At 43.7% G+C, this 26,489-nt stretch overlaps 1 protein-coding gene across 1 annotated transcript; it reads left to right on the forward strand.

The window, feature by feature from the left end:
• Positions 1–2,688: 2,688 nt before the first annotated feature.
• Positions 2,689–25,803, forward strand: telo2 (TEL2, telomere maintenance 2, homolog). The gene is made up of 21 exons (XM_084322670.1): positions 2,689–2,910; positions 3,256–3,622; positions 4,704–4,984; positions 5,106–5,174; positions 6,117–6,264; positions 6,875–6,977; positions 7,506–7,574; positions 8,343–8,484; positions 10,534–10,670; positions 11,720–11,799; positions 12,301–12,417; positions 13,009–13,097; positions 14,656–14,747; positions 15,375–15,491; positions 15,595–15,666; positions 16,139–16,309; positions 18,548–18,639; positions 19,136–19,235; positions 19,772–19,836; positions 22,383–22,498; positions 25,008–25,803. Exons 2-21 carry the CDS (start codon positions 3,282–3,284, stop codon positions 25,145–25,147), a joined length of 2,541 nt encoding a protein of 846 aa, XP_084178796.1. The 5' UTR covers positions 2,689–2,910; positions 3,256–3,281; the 3' UTR covers positions 25,148–25,803.
• Positions 25,804–26,489: the final 686 nt, after the last annotated feature.

Genomic DNA, 26,489 nt, shown 5'->3' on the forward strand with positions numbered 1-26,489 from the left:
ACTAAAAGAGCTCTATAATATAGAAGGCTTGTTGGTTGAACTCAAAGAACTCTATAATACAGAAGGCTTGTTGGTCCAACTCAAAGAGCTCTATAATACAGAAGGTTCAACTCAAAGAACTTATAATACAGAACGCTTGTTGGTTCAACTCCAAGAACTATAATACAGAAGGCTTGTTGGTTCAACTCAAAGAGCTCTATAATACAGAAGGCTTGTTGGTCCAACTCAAAGAGCTCTATAATACAGAAGGCTTGTTGGTTCAACTCGAAGAGCTCTATAATAAATACAGAAGGCTCGTTGCTGTGATGGAGACCCACTCCAGCAGTGTCCAGTCAACCAGCTCCCCCTGCTGGCTTCAGTGGTGTACTGCACCCTGGAGCCACACTTTGAAAACGTTATTAATTGCAGAATGGGTACAATACAGTACAGTTCAATACTAACAACTGCTAAGAGGATGAAGACCAGAAAAAGACTTTCGTCTTGTTTACATAAGGGTCCTCCAGTTTCAATTCATCAAGACATTTATGACATACAAATATACTGTACTGTGTAAGAAAAAGATCATAAAAAATATATACATCCGAAGGGGAAGAAACTGTACAATGGTGGGCCGGGCGGGGGGTTTTGACATTTACCGGGGCCAGTTTATAATTGCAGCTTCCCGTAGATGCTCTTTGAGAGCGGTTTTGAAGGAGGGTAGGGATTCACATTCCTTTACGGCTGTGGGTACGCCGTTCCACATTGTTGTGGCATAATTGTGAGAGACGTGTTTAGTCCCTTGTTTGAGCCGAATCTGGGTTGAACAGTTTGTCTGGTGTCGTGGAATTCACTGACCTTTAAGAAGTATTTTGACATGTACATGGGTATCTTATAGTGGTGTAGTGTATCTCGTAGACCAGGCCCATTGCAAGTTGCTGTACTCTGTCGTCTACTCTAAGCCATCCTAGGTTGTCAAAATGGGCAGGGGTGAGGTGGGTTCTAGGAGTAAGGTCAAGCAGTAGTCTGACCAGTTTGTTTTGTGATGTTTGTAATCTTGTTTTTAGGGCCTTTGAGGTGCAAGCATAGTCGTAGAACCCTTGAATGAGTGCTCCTGCTGTTAGAGTCTTCAGGGTATTCTTATTTACCAGAGAGGAGATCCTGTACACAAATCTTGTTCGTTGGTTGACTTTTTTGAGTACATTGGTTGCCATTTTGTCACAGGAAATATTTGCTCTCTAGATGCTCTAGGATGGAACCCAGGTAGGTAATTTCATCTTTCCTTGTGACAATATTGTCACCAGTTTGCTATTTGATCCAAAGTGAATGGACTCTGTTTTACCCAGGTGTTTAATGCTAGTTTGTTATCAGCGAGCCAGGTGCAGATTCTGCCGAGTTCAGAGCTGAGGGCTTTTTCAACCTGCAACTTGTCCCTGTCAGAGACCAGCAGGGCAGGAACGTGGACTGTGTACTGGCGACAGCCCACTGGTACTTAACAGCAGTGGAAGATACGTATAGTCTATGGAGATAAGTACAGCAGACACACAGTATACTGTATGTCAGAATTGCATTGATTGATTGAAAACATTATTAACAGATTGCAGAATGGGTACAATACAGTACAGCTCAATACACACAATTGTTAAGGGGATGCAGACCAGAGAAAGACTTTCGTCTTGTTTACATCAGGGTCCCCCATTTTCAATTCATCATAACATATGACATACATGACATGATACAGATAGACAGTACTGCTACATCTATACATTTATGATGACATACCAGATTTACAAATACAGTACTGTTTTTGATACAAGAAGAGTCTAAAAAAGAGTATACATTTGTACATTTTTGTACATTCCTGTGTTGAATATGTTTAAACAGAAATACAATTTAAATACAAAAAGAAAAACTGTTGGCCTCTTGAATGCTTGAACAAACGTCCCCTTGACGGCTCGACCTCAGGCTCAGGGTGCAAACAGGCGTCTAGCTGCAGAGAAGCAAAAGAATGTGAACCACTACCCACTTTCAAAACCACTCTCAAAGAACACCTATGGGAGACTGCAATTCGAAACTGGCCCCTATAAATGTCCTAACCCAACCCCCTCCAATGTACAGTAAATTACCTAGTATGGTTTTGTCAATATTCCAATGTACAGTTTTGCTTGTTTGTACAGTGTTCCCCCCCCCAACCCCCTCTAATGTACAGTAAATTACCTAGTATGGTTGTCAATATTCCAATGTACAGTTTTGCTTGTACAGTTGTACAGTGTCCCCCTCCCCCAACCCCTCCTACCCAAACCCCCCCCCCCACCCAACCCCACCCAACTTCCTCCAATGTACAGTTTTTACGTCAAATGTATATACTCTCTTTTCTGGACTCTTTTTGTATCACAAACAGTACTGTATTTGCAAATCTGGTATGTCATAAATGTATAGATTTAGCAGTACTGTATCTGTATGTCGTGTATGTTATATGTTATGATGAATTGAAAATGGGGGACCCTGATGTAAACAAGACTAAAGTCTTTCTCTGGTCTGCATCCCCTTAACAATTGTGAGTATTGAGCTGTACTGTATTGTACCCATTCTGCAATATGTTAATAAAGTTTTCAATCAATCAATCAATCAAGAACTTCCCCCGGAACGTTTATTGTGTTTTATCAGCTACCACCACGGACATATTTTGATAGCGCACACCAACGAACAGCAGCAGCCAGGGGTAGAGACCGTGAGAAGCATCTCTTAAAGTTTAAACAATATTATCATTTCACCCGAGAAAGAACACATTTTGAAAGTTGCAACTGCAAATGATGTGTACACGTCATTAATGTACCCTTTTGTCCATTTGTCATTTTGAAAATGACGTACCAAGCCCAGAGAAACGTGTTGAATTGAAATTCGACAGCCTGACGGAGCCCAGCAGCTAAAGCAGTGAGTGAGGATGTGTTTAATAAGAGTTTTTAAATTAAATTCGTTGTAACTAACTACCTGTTTTGGTAAAGACATGCGATTAACTAGTTCTTGCAAACGGAACTTGGACGTGTTTCACGTGTGTATATAACGCCTCACCGAGTAACAGTATAAATCCTTGTATATCTTCCTGTATTTTTACATTTTACTGTATATTTTTGGACCGTTTTAGAATGTGTATATACATATTTTAGAATGTATATATTAGTGTATTCTTATTTTAGATTTTTGACTACCTAAATGTTTATTGTGAGCGATAAAGTTTTCTTTCATTCATTCACTTCTATCCTCTCCTCTCTCGTGCAGCCAGGCAGCTGGGGACCGGTTCAACGATGATGCAGTGCCTCGCCCTCCCTGATCCTGAGGTCCGACTCGCGGTCGCCCAGTGCCGCCGAACCCTAACGACGTCCCGGGACAACGCGGAGCTGACGGACTCTCTGCGGACACTCAACACTTACCTGGAGGACCACCACCACGACGACCCGGCCCATCGAGCAGAGTTCTGCAGGTCTCACTACACGGGGACCCTTCAGTTCCTCGTCTGTAGCGTCGCTGCGGACTGGCTGCAGGTGCTCACAGCCGCCCAGCGCACAGAGCTATGGGACGGCTTGTTCCTCCGAGGGCCTCCGGAGCAGGCCCTGCTGGCGTTGATGGACGGCATAGGGACACTGAGGTGGGTTTTCTGTTCACGGTTTATATATTATATAGGATAGGTAGTAGTAATAATGGTAAATGGCTGCTTTTTTATATAGCGCTTTTATCCAAAGAGCTTTACAATTTGTTCCTCACATTTGACCCCTTCACTCACACATTCACACACCGACGGCAGAGGCGACCATGCAAGGTGCCAACCTGCTCATCGGGAACAGTTAGGGGTTAAGTGTCTTGCTCAAGGAGGACACATCAACACGCTGCCCGGGAGGAGCGGGAATCGAACTGGGAACCTCTGGATTGCCAGACGACTGCTCTACCTCCCCGAGCCACTGTCGCCGCCCCTCCATAGAACATAGGACAAAGTGCAAGTAGTAATGATAATAGTGATAACAGTAGTTATCACCGGGGGCGACAGTCGTCTGTTAATCCGGAGGTTCCCAGTTCGATTCCCGCTCTTCCCGGCAGCGCATCATCAAAGTGTCCTTGAGCAAGACACTTGACGCTGTAGGGCCGACCCCCCGCTGGTCCACTTGAACTGATCATAGTCTCATCTGTTGTTTTCTCTTGTCATCCTTGCACTGGTGTTGTCACGATACTGGAACTTCGAACTTCGATACGATACCTTGAAAAGTATCAATATTCGATACCATTTCTTTTTTTTTTTACTTTTGTTGCTGGTTGATTCTCCTCAGCTTCTCTCTGGTACTATAAGAGAAGATAAATATAACACTTTTAAAACCCTTTGTTTATCTTTAGATCACACATTTAAAAATAACTAAATGATATAATCTTAGAAATTAAGTAAACACTGTAATCTATGTTGCATGTACCTGACAAACTGAACTGTTTGTATTACAGTCATATTCCAACTTAACTGAATGCACGTGTGTGTGTGTGTGTGGACTACTGTACTATTACAGGTATTGAAATAAACAATGCAACTTCCTTATACAAAAAAAAATTATAATACATTTTTATGAATAATTAAATATCGATATTGCGGGAAATGAGTATTGAAACTGTTTTAAATATTCAGAATCTATATGTATCGAAAAATCTATATTTTTGACAACACTACCTTGCACTGATTCCCATCACAGCAGACCCAGTGCGGGTCTGGACCGCCTGGCCGACGTCCTAGAGACCTTCCTCCAGAGTGGCCGTCTCACGGACCTGCTGTGGTCCTACTGTCAGGGGGCGGGTCCCCCCGACTCCCCCCAGCTCAGAGAGGCCCTGCTGGGGCAGCTGGTGGCCCTGCCAGACCTCACCGCCAACAGACTGCACCCCGACCACAGGGCTCTGTTCCTCCCTGCGCAGTACTACCCCCTGCTGGCCGGGGCGATGCTCACAGTGCTGGAGAGGACCTGCCAGGCGCTCAGAGGTGAGGGAGGGGGCCGTGAGCGTCCAGACCTGACGCGCTGATGTTTGATTTAAATGGCACGTTTGCCAATTGTGTTGTCAGTTGTGTTTCAATTGTGTGTCACCTGTGTTTGTGTCTCCAGACGGCAGAGACTGCTCGCTCTCCTTCGTGGCTCAGGCTCTCGGCAAGGCGTGCGTTCAGGGACACAGCGGTGAGCTCACGACGCCGACATGGTGGACATTGGTCGAGAAAACGCACCAAAAATGGAATATTGATATTCGGAGGATTTCCTCGAGACTAAAATGTGATGCAATGTGCTTATTTAGCAGGTCAGAGAAAACATAGCAGAGCAACCGAGATAACATTACAGTCACTGTTTAATGAAATATCATATCTTTACAGTCACTGTTTAATGAAATATCATATCTTTACAGTCACTGATTAATGAAATATCATATCTTTACAGTCACTGTTTAATGAAATATCATATCTTTACAGTCACTGTTTAATGAAATATTATATCTTTACAGTCACTGGTTAATGAAATATCATATCTAGCTTTTCCCCCAACATACGTAGATAGATAGATAGATAAATAAAACACTGGTGGGCGGCTGGGTAGAGCAGTGGACTAAGCACTCGCCTACCACCGCAGAGACTCTGGGATCGAATCCAGCTGTCAGCGGTACCTCCGGCTTGGTCAGTCGTCCCTACTAACACAATTGGCAGTGTTAGCGGGTGGGAAGCCGGTGGGGTATGTGTCCTGGTCGTTGTAAACAGCGACTCCTACTGGTCGGTCGGGGCGCCTGTTCAGCAGGGAAGGGATCTGGGGGAGGTAGTGTGATCCTCCCAGCTAGGCGTTACATTCCCCCAGTGAGAGTCCTCGCTGTCGGGTGAAAAGAAGCGGCTGGCTGACTCCACACGTATCGGAGGAGGCATGTGATAGTCTTCACCCTCCCTAGGCTGACAGTAGGGGCAATGCGCGCAACGACCATAAAGGGAATTGGCATAACGATTAAATTGGGATGGGAGAAAATATGGAAAAGATAAGTGAGAAAAAATAAAAACAAAAAAAGTGATAAAAAATAAAACACTGAACACAAACAGAGGTTAAAAGAGGTAGCGGCAGTAAAACGGATGGTTCCTCCCACAGGCCTGGTGTTCGCGGTCATGGCCCCCCGCCTCTCCTCCTGCACGCGCTCAGACATGGTGTGGCGGAGGGTCTGCTGGAAGCTGCTGGAGAAGGTTCCGGAGCGCTGGCTGGAGAGCGTGCTCACGGGCCTGGTGCAGGCGGTCGCTGGGTGAGTGCTTCAGTGTTGGTGCTCTGACGCCTTGCTGCCCCTTGAGGGGGTTCCAGAGGGGGCATCCTGGTAGCTCACCATGCCAGGACGCATGATCACAACACCATATCACCATATTATGATCACAACATCCTGGGTTCAAATCTGGCCTTTGTTGCATGTCATCCCCCTTCTCTCTACCCCTAGCTTCCGGTCACTCCGGTCACAGTCCTCAGACAGCTTCTCTCTGGCTGCATCAGAGTCGTTCTGGTCTCTAAAGACAGGGCTTCCTCTAACCATGGTATAGGGGCACAGCGCCACCATGTGTTTAAAGAGAATACATTAACCTTTAACCTTTTTTTTGGCAGTGAAAGCTTTGAGCCAGCTTCGAAAACAGACGCATAAGTAAACCATATACACTTAAATAAATAACTTAGTTGGAACATACCCTTGCTATTGTATTGAAATTGTTTTTAAGTTGCAGGAAATTACAGCAAATGTCTTTCTATATTCTATATTTCTTTGCCTCCCGGACGGACGGACGGACGGGGGGGGCGGGTCACGCCTCGGCACCATCTTGTTTGCAGGTCCTGGGGAGGCCCTGAAAGATGTCCCTCTCTTGTCTCCTCAGGCCTGACGCTCTGGGCAGGATCTTAGGGAACCTGGTGTTGAAGAGCAAAAAAGCCCAATTTGTCTTGACTCATAAACTCCTGCTGCTGCAGTACAAGTACCAGGTGAGAGGCTGGATCCTACTGTCTGTGTCTCAGTACCAGGTGAGATCCTACTGTCTGTGTCTCAGTACCAGGTGAGATCCTACTGTCTGTCTCAGTACCAGGTGAGATCCTACTGTCTGTGTCTCAGTACCAGGTGAGATCCTACTGTCTGTGTCTCAGTACCAGGTAAGATCCTACTGTCTGTGTCTCAGTACCAGGTGAGATCCTACTGTCTGTGTCTCAGTACCAGGTGAGATCCTACTGTCTGTGTCTTAGTACCAGGTGAGATCCTACTGTCTGTGTCTCAGTACCAGGTGAGAGGCTGGATCCTACTACATCTGTGTCTCAGGCAGAGGTCAGTTGCTGGTTTGCCAGCCTCTGTCACATGAACAGAATGTATTTGTTTAACATGTTGCTTAACACTCCCAGGAGCTCATAACAGAAAAAAGCATTTCATAGAAAAGTATTCTGTATTTTTTTATGACGACTAATAAAGAAACTTGAACTTGAACTTGATGTTGCATGACGTGTTTAATTATTTCCCCTCAGACTCGAGTCCTCAGAGTGATATTGTGTTACCTGGCGAGAGAGAGGGAGCGGAGACCACTACTGATCCAGGTCAGTGTCCACACTGTGGGCGGGATCCACAAAGAATGGATTGCACGGTGCTAATTGCACCCTTACTTACAATTCATTATGAATTGAAAATGGGGGACCCTGATGTAAACAAGACGAAAGTCTTTATCTGGTCTGCATCCCTGAGCTGTACTGTATTGTACCCATTCTGCAATCTGTTAATAAAATTTCCAATCAATCAATCACCGTGCAGACTACAAACTTGATTGTGGGTGGATCTTTCAATAGGGGTCAACACACCCTCCCCGTTTGGTAAAGAGCAGACCTTTGGGCCAGGGTTGGGTTAGGCTTGTATTGTGTGAGGATAGGGGCAAGGGGATGAATGTATGACGATGCAATGTCCTAATTAAACGTGTGCGTGTGTTGTCAGGTCAGGGTTCGCACAAGGTCCTTGAAGTGCTTAAAGTGCTTGATTTAAAAAAATGGAATTCCTTGAAAACGGCACATTTTTTAACAAGGTTTTTAAAAAGTCCTTGCAATTAAAATCAACCATTCACATTGAACGTTTTGTTCCTCCATGATAATTTTTTTTGAATCAAGACATTTTATTTGTTTATTTAAAGTGTAACTAATTGTCGGAAATTTGTTCCATAAATATTTGATCCGATTTTTTTATATATATATATATAAACTGCATTTAAAAGCTAATTGTATCCTTTTAAATGCCATTTTTAAATGAAAAATAGTGCTTTGGAAAGTACTTGAAAGCACTTGAATTTCATTTTGCAATGTCTGTGGGAACCCCATCAGGTGGTGCGGTCCCTCTGCCAGGCCTGGTCCAACCCCAGTGCCGTGAGACACACCCCCCTGGAGCAGCAGCTGTATGTCAGCCGGGCCCTGCTGCTCTGTGTGGGTCTGCTGGAGGACGCAGAGCTGCAGGAGCTCCGCCCAGGTAACCTGCTCCACAAGCTGCTGTCTTCGTATTCATTATTAGATTCGATTCGATTCAAATGTTTTGTCATTTTACAGCACAAGTACAGTACAACCAACCAGCTGTAGTATTAATATGTACAGTGATACAGGTATAAAGACAGGTGGTAGTAAGTCATACTGGCCAGCAGCATAACTCCTAAGGGATATGTAGATATAGTATCTATCTACAGATATGTACAGATATATAGTATCTACGGGTATGTAACAAGGATTATATGCAGGTTTTAAGTTAAGCAAATCATACAGAGTTAAGCAAAAAAGGCAATAAGACAAGTAAGATAACAATCAATTAAAACATGTACAACCTTATTGACAAAGGTTGGAGATCAAGGTTTTAAACTCTGCAACAGAAGGGAGAATCTCAAGCTTTAAGGACTGTTGGACTTCATCCCATGAGCTAGAGGGGCATCATAGCAAAATGCAGAATTACCCTGTTATGAGCAAACTCTGGTGACCTTAAGGACCAGCCAGTCACTAGAACGGGTTCCATAGGTTCCAACATTCCATGCCCATAATGATGTAGTATAAGGAGGTAGCTTACAAATAATGATGTAGTATAAGGAGGTAGCTTACCAATAATGATGTAGTATAAGGAGGTAGCTTACCAATAATGATGTAGTATAAGGAGGTAGCTTACCAATAATGATGTAGTATAAGGAGGTAGCTTACCAATAATTATGTAGTATAAGGAGGTAGTTTACCAATAATGATGTAGTATAAGGAGGTAGCTTACCAATAATGATGTAGTATAAGGAGGTAGCTTACCAATAATGATGTAGTATAAGGAGGTAGCTTACCAATAATGATGTAGTATAAGGAGGTAGCTTACCAATAATGATGTAGTATAAGGAGGTAGCTTACCAATAATGATGTAGTATAAGGAGGTAGCTTACCAATAATGATGTAGTATAAGGAGGTAGCTTACCAATAATGATGTAGTATAAGGAGGTAGCTTACCAATAATGATATAGTATAAGGAGGTAGTTTACCAATAATGATGTAGTATAAGGAGGTAGCTTACCAATAATGATGTAGTATAAGGAGGTAGCTTACCAATAATGATGTAGTATAAGGAGGTAGCTTACCAATAATGATGTAGTATAAGGAGGTATCTTACCAATAAGGGCCTTAAAAATGAACAAATACCAGTGTTTGTTGCGCCTCTCCGTCAGAGAGGACCAACCAACCTTCTCATAAAGGACACAGTGATGAGTGTCGTTTCTATCATTAGTGATGAATCTGAGGGCAGAGTGACAGAGTCCAGGGATGTAAGGGTTGAGGCCGCAGCCTATAAATTACATCACCCTAGTCCAGGACTGATAAGAATACTTCTTCATTAACTCTCTTCCTACTAATCAAAGGAAAGCTGGTTCCGTTTCTGTATAGGAATCCAATTTTCTGTCGCAACTTGGAGGCAAGGTTGTCCACATGGAATTTAAATGTAAATTTCTAATCGAGCCACACACCAAGATATTTATATTCAGTGACATCATATTCAAAGTTTATGGCTCTAGAAAACAGCATACATTTAGTTTTACTAACATTACGAATCAATTTAAGCTGCTTAATAAGAGCTTCCTGGAGGGTAATAAAGGAAAGTTGTAAGTTCTCAATGGCCAATTGTACAGAGTCAGCAATACAATACACAACAGTATCATCTGCATACAGATGGGCTTGACAACCATTCAGCGACGACACAATAGCATTCATATAAATGGTGAAGAGGATAGGACCTAGAATTGAACCCTGTGGCACACCTTTAGTTATTGGGCATAACCTGTCTTTACACACTGACGTCTCCCTGACAGATACTCTTGGAACCAATTGCATGCATTTCTATCCAAACCAATAGTAGCTAATCTTTTTAAGAGTAAATGGTGATCGACTGTATCAAAAGCTTTTGACGGATCAATAAAGGGGGCAGCACAGTGTTTCTTCTTGTTTAAAGCTGTCGACGCCATTATCTCGCTGATCGGTCTGTCCGTGTTTTGAACCCGGCTGGTCTCAGAGCTGTTCCAGTGCATGCTGGGAGGGATGCAGAGCCACCTGGACAGCAACGTGGTGCGCGTCAGACGCATGGGCATGGTGGTGGGGGAGGCGCTCAGCTCCTGCATGGACCTCAACGGGACCAAGCTGAAGTTTGAGGTACGGCCGCAGAAAAGGTCCATATTCCATTTTAGATTAGATTCAAATGTATTGTCATCATACAGCACAAGTACAGTACAATGAAAACAAGTTTGGCATCCAACCAGAGTGCAAATGTAACAGTAAAGTGCAATAGTAATAAAGGTACAGGTGATTAAACTGGGTAAAAAATATATAAATGATATACTACGGAGTAATAGTGCTAATCAGATGTATTGTACAGAGTTGTAGTATTAATATGTACAGTGATACAGGACCATAAAGACACTATGGTAGTTAGTCATACTGGCCAGCAGCGTAACTAGTAAGAGTAGGTAAGGGATATGTACAGATACAGATATAGTATCTACAGATATGTACAGATATAGACATACTGTAGTATCTACAAATATGTATAGATGTATCTACAGATATGTACAGATATAGACATACTGTAGTATCTACAGATACAGTATGTATAGATATAGTATCTACAGATTAGGGGTGGACGATATAAACGGTATAGAAAGTACACCGGTATGAATTTGCGCTACGGTATGGATTTTGACTATACCTTGTGACCTGTAGAGCAGCTCTAAAGTAGCAATGACGTAACCACACCAGGGCTCTACAGTGTGACTATTTCACTCGCATTTGCCCCTAAAAATAGATATGTGCAAACTGCAAAAATCATTTAGGAGCACAATGTGCGAGTAATGGCTTTGTGTAGTGGGCGTGTCAACGCGCAATTGTTATTTCATAATAGACATAGAGCAGAGCGGACCCAGTATGTACAGATATAGTATCTACAGATATGTATAGATATAGTATCTACAGATACAGTATGTATAGATATAGTATCTACAGATATATATAGATATAGTATCTACAAATATATCTACATTTTATGCCGATGTCTCCATGTCAGTTTTGCTGCTGTGAAGCACTTTGAGCTGCACTTCTTGTATGAAGGCTGCTCTACAAATAACGTTTATTATTATTGTTATTACATTTGATACTCTTTTTAATTGACAGTATGTTATTGTATCTTCCACTCTGTGGTCTCTCAGTACGAGCAGGATGAGGAGACCCGGGAGCTGCAGGCTCTGCTGTCCTCGCAGCCTGCAGATGAATGTGAGGCTGTCAGCGGGTCAGTATCCATCATCTTTACAGCAGTAGCCTTCCTTCCTAACCGTAAACCCACCGGAGCGCTGGAGTTACACTCTGACGCAAACCACTTAGTCTGAGGTAACGCTGTCGGCCTCCTCTTTATTATGCTTTATTACCATTTGCTACTTTTTAGTGATTTTCCTACTTTGTACAATCTTTCTTTTTATATAATTTATTCCACCTTCCTTCAGTGGAACATAACCAGACATTATTGTCTCACATATATATATACATGATATTATCATATCACACATCATTTCACGTCTACTGTCTTCGCGCCCGTTGGGCTGTAGAGTCGTTCTAGTGATTGGACAAGTATATCTTGTACTGCTGACTTGCAAATTCACCGCCGTGAAGAAGAAGAGAAGGAGAAGAGAAAAGTGTTTTTCCACCGACTAACGACTTTGTGGTAAAATATGAATCACATCCTTGCCGTTACTTTTTGTCCCAATTTCACAGAGTCTGTGTTTCTCATCTGCAGAGCGCCAGCTTCCCAGCCAGAGGTCAAAGGGCAGACCCCAGCATCTCAGGACGTCCCGTCCCAGGACACCGCGGTACCCCAGCCGCTACGAGCTGACCCGGACTCTGATCTGGACAGGTAATACTCAACTTATACCTACTGCTTTCACTGTCTGCAACCACCCTACACTGTAATCATAGTAATCACCATACTATAGTATACTAGGCCTGTCCCAGACTAAGGATTTGTATAGTCGACTTTGACCCCCCCGAACTTTTATAATTCTTTTTGGATCATTCCATTTGGGCTGTGGGGGGTGCTTAATGTCTGAAGGAGTCGACTGAAGGCTTCTTGTCCTCTGCGAAAGCATGCAATTTGGTCCACTGATGGATACATCTTGATATTTGTCTAGTCTAGTGTGTTCATTAGATGGGTGAAATCCTCTTTCAGTGCCTCTGTGCCTGTTTTCTTAGGCAGTTAGACTCGCTGGTTTGCGCGCCATTAGCGTTAGCCACGCTTCTAGGCCTCTTTGCTTTTGGAAAGAATGATAAAAAAATTTAAAAATAATTATACTTTCTTTTATTTTTATATATTTTTTGCATTCGACTAAGAGGTTGGCAGTCGACTACGGCTCCTTTCGATCGATTAGGCGACTAGTTGGTCAGCCCTATAGTATACCCATATATGAGCTCAGCCCCTACGACATGTCTGTTTCCTTTAATGTCTTAGTGATGATGAGCTCGCCCCCTACGACATGTCTGCTGACCAGGAGAAGAGCGAAGCGTCTCCGCCCCGCTACCTCCGAGACTGTCTGGAAGGTAAGGCGGGGCTCGAACGCCCCCCTAAATCTCATTGACCTATCTCAAGCCCCACCCTCTTTTCTTGATCCTCCAATCACAACTGTTGTGAAATCCAGAAAAGAGGGCCGGGGCCTGAGATAAGTCCATTGTTCATTTGAGCACGGCCCTGTCTCTCATCGGATGGACGTCCTCATTATTTTGTAGGGCTGTACCGAATAGTTCGAAGCTTCGATTCGAATTCTAAATCAACATTCGAATTTTAAATGTTTAATAATTTTTAATTTAAATTCTTTTTTTCTTTTATATATATATTTTTTATGTTTCATTCTGTTTAAACCAATGGGGTTTTTCTTCACAGTTGCAGATAAAGATTAGGCTACACTAACATTATAATATTACCGGTATACTGTTATAGTATATGACTCGTCATAAAAATGTAAATAAAACATTTATCATAAATTAAGTAGCCTATCTGCATCCGCTTGGCACTCGGCGCTCCATCAAGACGTCACCATCACTTTCGTACCAACCGTGCCCTTATTGGATTATTTATGTTGACGAAATTGATGAGTTATATTCATTAAAGAAAATTGATATAAAAAAAAAATACTAATTTAATAATTTTATTCAAATTGAGGATTTAGTTTGAGGATATTTAAAAAAAAATATATATATATGCGTTGCTACCGGCTTGGCCGGCCGTCATACTAACACAATTGGCAGTGTTAGGGCCCGTGTCGACCGGGGACGTTTTATGAGTTGTCAGCTCCTTTCTGTCATTCATTTCTATGCTACAGACGCGACAGGCACGCTCCTTTTCCCAGCGTCGCGCCTCGCGTTTTAGCGCTCTCGGCGGCCAGCGTTTTTGGGCGGAGCGCTCCTAGCGCATAAAGTTGAAACTAGTTCAACTTTTGGAGAGGAGCGGCGCTCATCAAGGTAACTTTTTCCGACCGACCAATCAACATCGAGCAAGTGGGGGAGCCGCGGCAGTCGCGAGACTCAGGAAAACGCTCTGAGCTTTTCAAAGCGGTCCGTCTTGAAAAAAACGTCCCCGGTGGACACAAAGCCTTAGAGGGTGGGAAAGTCGATGGGTGGGGATTGGACGTTGTGGACAGCGACTCCTACAGGTCGGTTGGGTGACGCCTGTTCAGCAGAAACAGGAAGTGTCGGGGGCAGCGTGAGCCTCCAACGTGTTACTCCTCGCCACTGAGAGTTCGAGCTGCTGCGGTGAAAAGATGCGACAGGCTGCCTCCTCGTGTACCGGAGGGGACACGTGATGCAAGGCTTCTATCCTCACTACAGCCGACCAGTGGGAGGCATAGTCTAGCAATGTTCAAGACAGGGGAGGGGAGAATTGGATACTACGAAATTGGGATGGGAGAAAAATAGAAAATGGGGAGAAAAAGTGGATAAAAAAAGATATATATATATATATTTTGGATTATGTCATAAAATATAACGACAGACATTCAAAGCTTTGTTTGAATACTTCAATAGAAGCTTTGAATGTTAAAAAATGACATTCGCTATAGCCCTATTATTTAGCTATTCTGTCTCTGTCTGTCTGTCCAACCAGCCCTCCTGTCCTCTGAGGACCCTCTGCGCGTGGAGCTCAGTCTGAGAGCTGCCGAGGGCCTGGTGAGGAAGAACGTGTCCACAGCCAGAGAGGTGAGCTCTCACCAGAGACACGGTGGTTAGAGAGACCGTCCTGTAACCACGGCCCGTAGGTTTGATCCCTGCTGTGGTGACCAGTCAGTATGTCCATCGTCCCTTGCCTTCCACCGCAGAGACCCGGGTTCAATTCCCGGCAGCGGTACCGCCGGCTCGGTGAGTCGTGCCCACAAACACAATTGTCAGTGTTCGCGGGTGGGAAGCCGGTGGGGTATCGGTGTCCTGGTCGTTGAAAACAGCAACAGTTTTTTAGATCACTTTTCTCATTCTGGTTACTTAAAGGTAGAATCTGTAATGCCGCCAAACAGCGACCTCTAGGCAAAATATCCCCACTTGGTATTGAGGTATTTGTTTTGGAATAAAAAAAAAATACTAACCTTTGTAGTGTATTTTACTAGTTCGTACTTTGCTACGAAGTCATCTACCTTGCCTATATTACTACCTACTATGCTAATACAATATGTCTTTACTACTATGCACTCAAGACTGTTTGACGAACAGTGTTACTGACCCTTAGCTGCCAGAGTTGCACCCTTCCTGCTGCCTTGTTTACAGAACTTGTAAGTCGCTTTGGATAAAAGCGTTCAGCTAAATGTGAAATGAACGTGTTTTGATCATTTTCAGATCAGTGTCCAGCTCACCAAGGTGTTTCTCCACATGCAAGATAGATACAGCACAGCAGGCTTCCTCACACTCAGACAGGCCACTATGGTGGCGCTCACTGTCACAGACTGCATCCCTGTAAGTTACACTGACTATCGCAGAAAATACATCATCATATCATTGTATCCGCTTAACCCTCAATTTTATCTGTGGTTTTAAAATCAATATATTCTTCTCTCAGGTGACAGAGTATCTGACCACAGAGTTCTACTCCATGAACTACAGTCTTCGCCAGAGGCTGGATATCCTGGAGGTAAAAACACCAGCTTTCTCTACTTGCTGTGGTCTCAACTCAAGCTGCCTTCCTTTACTGGGCTTTAAAAACACCAGCTTCTCTACTTGCTGTGGTCTCAAGCTGCCTTCCTTTACTGGGCTTTATCACTAACGCTACACCTGCAGTGTCCTCTTATAACAATGGCCCTATCTCAAACCCCGCCCTCTTTGCTTGATCCTCCAGTCACGACCATTGTTTCCCTCTGACAAACTTTGTTGTAATTGGAGGATCAAGAAAAGAGGCTGGCGTTTGAGATAGGTCAGTTATTGTTTTGGTAACGCTCCAGGTCGTCTAACAATAAAACTGTATTCTATAAATACTATCAAGAAGCTCTAGAATATGAAAAACACATGTAACACTGACGGAAGTACCTCACACACAATGCATGGAGACAGCAACCAACAGACGGTATCAGTAAGACCTTATGTTATTTTTATTTTTTTATTTTCAGGTCCTAGCTTTAGCAGCCCAGGAGCTCTCTCAGCCAATCAGAAATAAGCGTGGTCCGTCAGAGGGAATTTCCCCCATCACTGATTTGACCCCCTACCCCGGTGACGACCCCGTCCACTGGAGACAGGTCGTAGAGAGGAGGATCCAAAGCAAGACCAAGCGCCTCAGTAAGGTAATGGATTCAGACCAAGACCAAGCGCCTCAGTAAGGTACTGGATTCAGACCAAGACCAAGCGCCTCAGTAAGGTACTGGATTCAGACCAAGCACCTCAGTAAGGTACTGGATTCAGACCAAGACCAAGCGTCTCAGTAAGGTACTGGATTCAGACCAAGACCAAGTGTCTCAGTAAGGTACTGGATTCAGACCAAGACCAAGCGCCTCAGTAAGGTACTGGATTCAGACCAAGACCAAGCGCCTCAGTAAGGTACTGGATTCAGACCAAGACCAAGCACCTCAGTAAGGTACTGGATTCAGACCAAGACCAAGCGCCTCAGTAAGGTACTGGATTCAGACCAAGACCAAGTGTCTCAGTAATGTAAGATTCCGGGTGTTTTCAGCTTTATCAACCTGTCATCTGGCGTTCTGTGAAGTCTGCGTTGTGTTTGTTATTTGTTGGTTGATGGCAATCTTACTGGCTGTCGCACACTGTTTCACCCCGTTGATGCATCCGCAATAAGAATTACACTGGAAATGTGAATGTGATCTGTCTTTTCTTGATGGTTGTTTATTTTCATAAACATACTCGTACAAGATGGAAAATCTTTACCCGCGTGATTGTCATTGCGGCCTAGCTCCCTAGCCGAAGCCTGTAGCTATCTGTTCTGTTAGCCTGTAGCTAGCTCTGTCCTCGTGTCTCAGTAAGGTACTGGATTCAGACCAAGTGTCTCAGTAAGGTACTTGATTCAGACCAAGTGTCTCAGTAAGGTACTGGATTCAGACCAAGTGTCTCAGTAAGGTACTTGATTCAGACAAAGTGTCTCAGTAAGGTACTGGATTCAGACCAAGTGTCTCAGTAAGGTACTTGATTCAGACAAAGTGTCTCAGTAAGGTACTGGATTCAGACCAAGCGTCTCAGTAAGGTACTGGATTCAGACCAAGCGTCTCAGTAAGGTACTGGATTCAGACCAAGCGTCTCAGTAAGGTACTGGATTCAGACCAAGCGTCTCAGTAAGGTACTGGATTCAGACCAAGCGTCTCAGTAAGGTACTGGATTCAGACCAAGCGTCTCAGTAAGGTACTGGATTCAGACCAAGTGTCTCAGTAAGGTACTGGATTCAGACCAAGTGTCTCAGTAAGGTAGTGGATTCAGACCAAGTGTCTCAGTAAGGTACTGGATTCAGACCAAGTGTCTCAGTAAGGTACTTGATTCAGACCAAGTGTCTCAGTAAGGTACTGGATTCAGACCAAGTGTCTCAGTAAGGTACTGGATTCAGACCAAGTGTCTCAGTAAGGTAGTGGATTCAGACCAAGTGTCTCAGTAAGGTACTGGATTCAGACCAAGTGTCTCAGTAAGGTACTGGATTCAGACCAAGTGTCTCAGTAAGGTACTGGATTCAGACCCAAGCGTCTCAGTAAGGTACTGGATTCAGACCAAGTGTCTCAGTAAGGTACTGGATTCAGACCAAGTGTCTCAGTAAGGTACTGGATTCAGACAGAAGTCTGAACAAAATGCAAAAATGAGGTAGAGATGTAGTGCAAATTCTTTTGTAATAAATAGATAAAATATGGTGTAGTGTTAAAAAGTGTTTAAGTGTCTAATGTGAATGTTTAAAGTGAGTGTGTGGATGTGTGCAGTGAATGTAGAATGGATGGGTTAGTGTTGCATAAGAGTTATTGAGCCTCCTGATGGCCTGGGGATAGAAGCTCCTTCTGAGTCTCTACTGGCCATGAGACTCCGGTAGCGCTTGCCTGGGGATAGAAGCTCCTTCTGAGTCTCTACTGGCCATGAGACTCCGGTAGCGCTTGCCTGGGGATAGAAGCTCCTTCTGAGTCTCTACTGGCCATGAGACTCCGGTAGCGCTTGCCTGGGGATAGAAGCTCCTTCTGAGTCTCTACTGGCCATGAGACTCCGGTAGCGCTTGCCTGGGGATAGAAGCTCCTTCTGAGTCTCTACTGGCCATGAGACTCCGGTAGCGCTTGCCTGGGGATAGAAGCTCCTTCTGAGTCTCTCTGTACTGGCCATGAGACTCCGGTAGCGCTTGCCTGGGGATAGAAGCTCCTTCTGAGTCTCTACTGGCCATGAGACTCCGGTAGCGCTTGCCTGGGGATAGAAGCTCCTTCTGAGTCTCTCTGTACTGGCCATGAGACTTGCCTGACCGCAGCAGTGCAAAGAGGCAGTTGTTTGGGTGGCTGAGTGTCAACATGGGATATCTGAGTGAAGTCTCAGTCATGTCTCTTCTACCCTGACAGGGTGTCTCTCGTCCTCCACCCGAGGCCTCCCCAAACCGCTACGCCCCCGTCGCCGGCCACTTCTTCTTCCCTCTGCTCAGCAACTACGACCGGTGAGTGTGTTTTTAAGATAACATAAGATATTCCTTTATTGATCCCCTTGGGGACATTCAGGCGTCATAGCAGCATGGGGGAGGTACAGGTATGGGCAGGGTAATAGTAGAAAGACATTTTAAATGAGAAGAATAAACAGTGTAAACAAAGGTGCAGATGAGGGTCTGTATGCCCTATTGGTTATATTATACGTTACAATAAATATAGGCAATAAAGAATTTTAATCTGAATATATATATATATACTATGAGTAAAAGTAAACAGTATACCACACAAGGTGCAGTATACACAAGGTACCCCTAACTGGCATGATGTACGTCATACGTTGTAGTCCGTGCAGGTTTTGGTGGTTAAGAGTCAGACGCACTTAGTGGTCAGACGTTCCTAGTAGTCCTCGGGTTCTGCAGCTGTTAGTTAGTATATAGATTTACACTTTTATAAGGTGATTTCTGTGTTACCTATGCTTTGTTACCGATTATGTTGCTTGTCTCGTAGGCCTCAGGTGACCTTTGACCTGCTGGGCGGTGACCACCTGGTGCTGAGCAGACTCATCCACACCTTGGGCCTCCTCATGCATCTCGCCATCTACGCTCCGGTAGGCCTCAAGTTCCACCCACTGTTCCACGCTATTGTCTCGCCTAGATTCAACTCCATGAATCACTAGCTTTTTCTGTGTCACTCATTGATACTTGTTAATTAACCTTTTTAAGCCCGATTGGCCCAGTACCGGTACAAGATTCATTTCACGTCACAAATAGATCAATACAGTCCGTATTAAGTGATGTTGTGTTTATTTTTCAAATGTAGCCAAGAGTAAAGACCCTAACCCTATCAAAACAGCAGTCAAAGTGTATATTTTCAGCACTACGTTTGTTTAGCAATGATTTTAAGTGTTATTAGCTAAATATGAGCTAGTGGTCCGTATCCGCTTGCATTAGAGGTTTCCATGCCAGTACTGTGAATTTCAAAATAAAAAAAATCTAAATTTCAGAGCATCACTTGGCTATGACTTGCGATTCATGGGCTGGATTCAAGCACGTTAAGAGTCGCCTCGTATCGTCAAAGAACCTCAAAGCGACTCGGAGTCTGTGATGTATTCTGTGTTTTAATTTGATCTGTGGTTTCTTGCAGGTGGCCTCCCAGATGGGTCGTGCTCTGCTTGACTTTGTGTGGGCAGTGCGCTACCACACTGACCAGTAAGTACAGTAGATTAGATTAGCAGTGCGCTACCACACTGACCAGTAAGTACAGTAGATTAGATTAGCAGTGCGCTACCACACTGACCAGTAAGTACAGTAGATTAGATTAGCAGTGCGTTACCACACTGACCAGTAAGTACAGTAGATTAGATTAGCAGTGCGCTACCACACTGACCAGTAAATACAGTAGATTAGATTAGCAGTGCGCTACCACACTGACCAGTAAGTACAGTAGATTAGATTAGCAGTGCGCTACCACACTGACCAGTAAATACAGTAGATTAGATTAGCAGTGCGCTACCACACTGACCAGTAAGTACAGTAGATTAGATTAGCAGTGCGCTACCACACTGACCAGTAAGTACAGTAGATTATATTAGCAGTGCGCTACCACACTGACCAGTAAGTACAGTAGATTAGATTAGCAGTGCGCTACCACACTGACCAGTAAGTACAGTAGATTAGATTAGCAGTGCGCTACCACACTGACCAGTAAATACAGTAGATTAGATTAGCAGTGCGCTACCACACTGACCAGTAAATACAGTAGATTAGATTAGCAGTGCGCTACCACTAGGGTTGGGCACCGAGAACCGGTTCTAATAGGAACTGGTTCCTAACTTGTATGTCCAGAACCGGAAGTAACATATTTGCATTTCGATTCTTAACCCTTTAATCGCCGTTGACGCTGAAACACGTCATTCCCCGCCATGCTCATTCTGCCGATGACGCTGTACAGCGTCTTTGATATCAATATTTCAAAAATCTGTGATCGCAATCATATTTCTCCCCCGGAGACAGTACTGGTGAGCCCCTGTCAACTCTCTAACGGTTCAAGAGCGCCATCTGGTGGCCGATCGGCAGATCGCCCAGGGAAGAAACAGGAAGTGGAAGCTGGTGCTCATTTCAATTTGGTCCGATCACTCGCTATAGGTCCCGGGACTCTAGCTCGACACAATGGATAGCGATCCGTTGCCAATAACTCGATAAACAACATGATTTGGACGTATATACTATTATACAACCTGGAAATGGATCGGATATTTCGACATCCCATAATAGAAAAAATTCTGTTCCACGCTCATCTCCCAACGGCGAGAGGAAGCTACGGTGAGTTTCAGCGTTATTTGTTCATGTCTTCTATACTAACTGCTCTGATGATCATATCACCCACACTAGATGAATGATATAACGTTGCCCACGGAATTATAAACGACCCCCCGCCTATCCGGTCATCATCAGATCATACGTAGTAACTTCTAGAAGTACGTCCATTTGAAATTTTTTATCTCGCGCCGATTGCTATCAAACTGTATACAATCATCAATATAATGCATTTAGGGCTATAAATCACGTTCTGGAGAAAGCTGCAGAAAACGATAAAAACATACTTATACTTTAGACCGTATTTTAGTATGAATATGTGAATGAAAAAGTATAACGTTGCTACACCCTGAACAATAGATATAGGACTTTGAATGGGCCATGGTAATGTCAATTTAGCAATACAATTTAAAAAGTTATAGCCCTGCAAAAAGGGGAACTTCTCCATGTTAAATAGGGCTGGCGAGGGATGGTAAATTATGAATTTAACCCCGGCGATCAAAGGGTTAATTTTGATTCTTAAAAAAAAAAATTTTTACTTTGTTAATTAATACCCTAGTTACAGTACAGCAACCAAATTAAACTGTATCAAGTCAACTAACAATGTGAATAGTAGAAAAAAATTTAAGATACAATTTTTCTTTTTTTCTTCTTTTTAATCTCCTGCGAAATAAACTGTGACCTGTTTTGACCTGCACCTCAAAGAATCGGAATCGAGAATCGAGAATCGGAACCGTAATCGTTCAAATCCAAACGATGCCCAACCCTAGCTATCACACTGACCAGTAAGTACAGTAGATTAGATTAGCAGTGCGTTACCACATTGACCAGTAAATACAGTAGATTAGATTAGCAGTGTGTTACCACACTGACCAGTAAATACAGTAGATTAGATTAGCAGTGTGTTACCACACTGACCAGTAAGTACAGTAGATTAGATTAGCAGTGCGCTTACCACTCTGACCAGTAAATACAGAGTGTAGATTAGATTAGCAGTGCGCTACCACACTGACCAGTAAATACAGTAGATTAGATTAGCAGTGCGCTACCACACTGACCAGTAAATACAGTAGATTAGATTAGCAGTGCGCTACCACTCTGACCAGTAAATACAGTAGATTAGATTAGCAGTGCGCTACCACTCTGACCAGTAAATACAGAGTGTAGATTAGATTAGCAGGGCATACAGACCCTCATCTGCACCTTTGTTTACACTGTTTATTTTGTCTCATATTTTTATATTCAGAGCTAATTATATTGTTTACACTGTATCTTTTTTTCTCATTATTTGTATATTCAGATAAAATTTGATTGCCTATATTCATGTCTTTCTACTATTACCCTGCCCATACCTGTACCTCCCTTCCCCCATGCTGCTATGACACCTGGTTTTCCCCAAGGGCATCAATAAAGGAACATCTTATTTCCTCTTGTTCCAGGATGGTGAGACGAGGCGTCCTATTCGCTGTCTGCTCCGTATTTCTGAGCATGCCCAGTCAGAGCCTGCTGGTGGAGCTCAACGACCAGCTGTTTGAGACCAGAGCCTGGTTGGCAGGTAACGACAGAGGAGGTGGAACATCATGAGTTTCCACCTGGAGTGAGATCTATCTGTGTTTCCCACAGGATTTTGTGAGACTGTGGTGGGTGAACCTCGGACCCTCTCGGGGGGTCACGGGGCATGCCCCCCCGGAACTTTTCAATACACTCCAAATACAACTCCAAAACGTTCCTGTAAACATGTTGTGACCTGTGTATTTACCACGTGGAGAAATAAAAAATAATTGAATTAGACATTTACGTTTTCTAAGCAGATATACTCGGAACTATTTTTTGCCGAACCACTCCTCTCTGGGCTCAGTGATTTCACGTCACCAGTGCTATTTTCTAACGTGAGGCCAGTGTTTGTTTACATTTTTATTTCATTCAAAGGATCCGAACCGATTGAAGTTATTATGGATACCATGACTGTGGTAAGTTTTCATTTATGTTTTTAGATGGAAGGCTGTATTCCATCTGTCTAACGTTAGCGAATATTGTGAGATTGATGAATAGGACATAACGTTGCTGCCTGGACTATCGACCTAGTTAGCCCCTTTCGTGACTGCGATGCACGGCTACAGGGTTTGGGCGAGTGAATCCACACTTGTGGTATTATAACTCATTTATTGTGTAACGCTAGCCCCTTAAAACTTACCACAGTCATGGTATCCATAATAACTTCAATCGGTTCGGATCCTTTGAATGAAATGAAAATGTAAACAAACACTGGCCTCACGTTAGAAAGTAGCACTGGTGACGTGAAATCACTGAGCCCAGAGAGGAGTGGTTCGGCAAAAAATAGTTCCGGGTATATCTGCTTAGAAAACGTAAATGTCGAATTCAATAATTTTTTATTTCTCCACGTGGTAAATACACGGGTCACAACATGTTTACAGGAACGTTTTGGAGTTGTAGTTGGAGTGTATTTCGTGACTGTAGGGGACTGTAGGGAACTTCAGGGTAAAGGTCTGACCCACTTCCAGTGATGAAGCTAAGCTACGCTAACGGTGTGGGCGTTCCCTAAGCCTAATGCATGCAGAGAGACAAAAAAGGTATGCATCTTCTTGTCTAACTCCAGGGAAGATGTTAAATAAGCTAATTTCCCAAAATGTTGGAGTTTTCCTTTAAGATGGACAGAATAAAGCAGTGCAATAAAATAGCTCTCATTTTCAGAATAAAAGCACAAGATGCAGACATAAGAATGCAGTGACAGTGTAATAATCGAAGTGGCAGAGTGCATTAAAGAATGATATAATAATAATAAGCGAATAAGCTCCTAAAATACCTCTGTAGAATCTCAGTTTATGTGTTTTTCCGTTATGCAACTGAACTACAGGCCCATTTTAAACCTGACTGTTTGACTCGGGCCTCGACGCGGGTGGACGATGAAAACGGTTAACCCTTTCACTACTACCACACTACAGAAGGTTAACCTTTCACTGCCACACTACAGAAGGTTAACCTTCTGTGGTTGTGAAAGGGTTAATTGTGTTACTAATAAAAGGTCCTCCAGGACGACGTTTGCCTTTGAGGCCTGAGGCAGCTGCATCATCTGCGTCAGTCAGGGAATGCCCTGTCCACCCCCAACACACACACACACACACACACACACACACACACACACACACACACACACACACATGCACAGCTGGAGTGAGCTTTGCTGGGAAATGGACGAGGATCCAGGATGTCCGATGTCCGGTCCTACACACACTATCCGTGACGTGATTGGCTCATCATCATTTCTTCTTGTTCCCCCAAGGAGAGAACAAACACATTACTTATACTAATGCAGCCGCATTGTTTATTATTCGTGTTTCGCTTTCCAGCATTAAATATGAGATTTATATTATGTACATCAAAATGATAAAGGTTAGGTTAGGTCAAGGAAACTGTAAAAGAAGGAAGGGTCATTGCGTCACTGTGTAGTGCGTGAACACACATTGGTGCCAAGTGTGGAAACCTTCAGTTTGCCCAACATTCAGTTGAATGTTTATGACCATTTAATGTCATTTAAACAGGTTATTATTACCTTGGATGTCAGAATCATCTGCAATTTGTTGCATTGTTAACTAGTTTGATATATCGGTTGATGTATATTTCCTCATATAGCTGGTATATTTTCATCATAAACTTATTTTCGTTGTACTGTACTTGTGCTGTTATGGTGACAATACATTTCAATTTGGGATGTTCGATATTGGCTTTTTTACCGATATCAACCGATACCGATATATGTGGGGTTTCCCCCCCAAAAAACTGAATAATTTCAGGTCATTAACATTACATATCTCTTGTTGTGGAATTAACACAACATTATGCATACTTTTGACAATAAATAAAATAAGAATTTGTTCTTACTTGCCTGCCTGGGTAAATAAAGGTTAAATAAATGTAAAGATTTTTTTTTTCTTTTTTTTCTTTTAAACCGATACCAATAATTTCCGATATTACATTTGAATGCCAATATCGGACATCCCTAATTTGAATCTAATCTAATCTGATGTTGTGGTATTTGTCCCCAGACGTGGCAGAGGGGGACACCGATGCAGACTGCAGGAACCTGGCCGTTCAGAGCCTGGTGCTGCTGGACAAGAGCTTGAAGTCCCAGCTGGGTCCTCCGGCGCTGGGTCCTCCGGCACTGGGCGAGCTGCAGTCCTCCTGACCGCGACGCCAACATCCACGTGACGACCGCCAACGTGAGAATCACCTCATCGTGTGTGAAGAGAGGCTTCAGTCTTACGGGGGACTCGGAGGGACAGGAGCCAAGGTGCTGGGTGTTCTCACAGGGGCCCGGGGACTGAAGTGAGGGAGGGGGGGGGGTTAAAATGACTCGTGTCACACCCCCACCGGACGCTCGCTGGCGGGGGGGGCTGCTGGAGGATGTGGAGGGTCTCCCGACACCGAAGGATGTCCTTTCAGCCCGAGAGCTGAGCAGGTGCTGTCGGCCTCGCTGTGTATCCTGGAAGTGCGCGCGTGTGCTCCTGTGTGTGTGTGTGTTCCTATGTTTTGCATGCTTTTGTGTTGCACACATACACAAACATACACTTTCAGAAATATGTGTACATAATGTAACTTGTCAAGCAGATTAACCATTGAAAGAGAAGAGGATGTCATTATTGTCCTAAAATAACATGTATGTTAGGAGGATGTCCTCTCTTACTTTCCTGTACAGAGACATCTCTCTGTTCTGGAGCTGTTTGTTTACAAAGGACATCCTCTGAATGTTAACACACACACACACACACACACTGAACATATTATTCATCTGTATTCCCCAGGTAATGTAATCTAAACACATGTGTGCTCTGTTAATGTCTGTTCCTGAACAATAAAACTATATTTTGGAAGATGCCTCCCTGTTCCTTTTCATTTTTCAGCAGAATTTGAAAAGGCAGTTATGTTATTGTGACCTTTTGGCTCCTGGACTTGTGTTCTGACTACTGATGCGTTGTTCCTGGCTACAGTGTTTTGTCACATAGCAAGTAGTAATAGTAGAGTAGTAGTAGCAGTAATAGTAGAGTAGTAATAGTAGCAGTAGTACTTGCATGGAGGGCCCTGAGCGGCATGACCAGTGTGTGGAATTCCAACCTCCCCCAGCAAATCAAACTGCTTCTTCTATGCAACAGTGGAGTCTGTTCTCCTAAATGGCAGTGGATGCTGGACCCTGAAGCCCACCCTGCAGAAGTCCCTAGATGGGTGCTACACCAGAATACTGCATGTAGTACTCAACATCAACAAGGATGAGCATGTCACCAACGCAAACTTGTATGGGGGGGCAGGGCCGGACTGGGGAAATAATTCATACCGGGAGATATAGCGTGAAATATAGCCCCAGTCAGGCCACTTTTTAAGCGGGGGGTCTGGGGGTCCCCCACCAGGAAAATGTTTGTTACAAATACTTAATTTCCTGCATTCTGGTGAATTTTAGTGTATGTGAATCACAAACTAATGAGCCAACAATTGCTTAGTACAATGTACTGTTATGAACCTCAAATAAAACTGTT

The sequence above is a fragment of the Notolepis coatsorum genome (assembly GCF_963971535.1).
Source record: "Notolepis coatsorum genome assembly, chromosome: 10".
NCBI lineage: Eukaryota > Metazoa > Chordata > Actinopteri > Aulopiformes > Paralepididae > Notolepis > Notolepis coatsorum.

Coding starts and splice junctions, on each gene's coding strand:
- telo2 (XM_084322670.1), top strand. CDS start 3,282: ATGATGCAGTGCCTCGCCCTCCCTGATCCTGAGGTCCGACTCGCGGTC. Junction 13,098..14,655: donor CCTCCGAGACTGTCTGGAAG/GTAAGGCGGGGC, acceptor CTGTCCAACCAG/CCCTCCTGTCCTCTGAGGAC. Junction 15,667..16,138: donor AGAGGCTGGATATCCTGGAG/GTAAAAACACCA, acceptor TTTTATTTTCAG/GTCCTAGCTTTAGCAGCCCA.